This window comes from Rhagoletis pomonella, unplaced genomic scaffold, assembly GCF_013731165.1.
Source record: "Rhagoletis pomonella isolate Grant_MI unplaced genomic scaffold, Rhpom_1.0 Rhpom_scaffold_00002, whole genome shotgun sequence".
Taxonomy (NCBI): Eukaryota; Metazoa; Arthropoda; class Insecta; order Diptera; family Tephritidae; genus Rhagoletis; species Rhagoletis pomonella.
The window spans coordinates 50162275-50163657 of NW_023458556.1; the positions used below are offsets into that span (position 1 = coordinate 50162275).

The 1383-nt window shown below is 40.7% G+C and overlaps 1 protein-coding gene across 1 annotated transcript in view; it reads right to left on the minus strand.

Moving 5' to 3' along the window:
- The window catches only part of LOC118733781 (splicing factor U2AF 50 kDa subunit), a 106114-nt gene extending 104757 nt beyond the window's left edge, over positions 1 to 1357 (minus strand). The window contains exons 1-3 of the mRNA XM_036463339.1: positions 1114 to 1357; positions 468 to 1055; positions 305 to 393 (exon numbers count right to left, since the gene is read on the minus strand). Coding sequence (XP_036319232.1) covers positions 305 to 393; positions 468 to 1055; positions 1114 to 1126 — 690 coding nt within the window. The 5' untranslated portion in view covers positions 1127 to 1357. The remainder of the gene's footprint in view (positions 1 to 304; positions 394 to 467; positions 1056 to 1113) is intronic.
- Positions 1358 to 1383: the final 26 nt, after the last annotated feature.

A 1383-nucleotide genomic window follows, 5' to 3' on the forward strand; every position in this document is an offset into this window, starting at 1 on the left:
GCATAGCGGCGCTGTCTCGTTCTTATATATGTACACGAGAACAAATTGTGCTGAACACATTTGCCGCAATTTGCTCAGCGTTAAAAAATCAGAAGAAATTGCGGCAACGCAGCTGTGCTGCAGCATAAAGAAAAGCTTGTGCGCATTAAGCTTAACTGTTAGAAATACAATAGCACCAACGTTGACTATGCGTCGTTCAAACTGCGAAAGGTATCCTAAATTTTCCTCTAAAATATTAATCCTTTAATTAGTGTTGCGGACTATAAACAATTCATATAAAAACCAATTTTCTAAAAATACAAACCTGTTCATCACTTAAGTAATTCGGAAGACCGCCAATGAATATTTTATGTGGTGAGTCCGGTACTACACTCGATATTGCGCCAGGTGATACTATAATCATTTAACAAATACATACATAACATACGTTTAGCACATTTCTAAAAAGTAAGCAAAGCTTAATTTACCAGCCGTTTTAATGCTAGGTGCATCCGTCATGCCGGGCATAGGTTGGTAATCATGCGGGCGCCGAATTTTAAGACTTTGACCTTTAAGATTTATGCCGTCGAAGGCCATAGCTTGCGTTGTCTCGTCAATGGAGCGAAACTCTAGAAAAGCAAAGTTTTTATCCAAGTTTATCTGGCACGCCAGCACTGGATTGCCGTCAGCCTGTGCCAAACCAATTAAATGCATTTGCTGATTAAAGAAATCCATCATTTCTTCTTCCGTTATACCGAAGGGAATATTGCCCACATACAGACGGCGAGCTTGTCTCGTTATAGTTGAACCAACTACAGGCACCGCAGCCTGTGGGATATCGGGTACGACACTTGCCGGTATTTGACCAGAAGCTTGCAAAGCTTTATACTGCATAGGCGTTATGTGTTCATATCCTGGGGGTGGTACATCCCAATAGAGTGAAGGCTTGCGTCTGCTTATGCGATGTCTCGAGCGATCTCGATGTCGCGACCGTGAACGACTACGTGAGCGAAGTCGATCACGGCGCCCCCGGTCTCGGTCTCGGTCACGGTCTCGATCTCTATCACGATCACGGTCTGAAAATAAGTTTCTTGAATGGTTTTTGTGTTGACACAATCCAACAGGCTAGCTTACCGTGGTAGCCCATTACTCTGCTTTTTATTATAACCGTAAGCTGCTTTATGAAAAGTTGTGCAATTTATATTTATTTGCTTTTAATAAGCTCGATTTCTCTTAATTTCAATGAAGTACAATTTTTAATTAATGATTGTACAAAAATTATCGCGAAAAAAAATTGCCGTCTTCCACATAAAACGATTGGTGATGCATCGATGAATTTGAAAAATCGATAGTATCGGTTCAAAATTAAGGGCTAACTATAATATGAATAAGCTGCCGTAACTG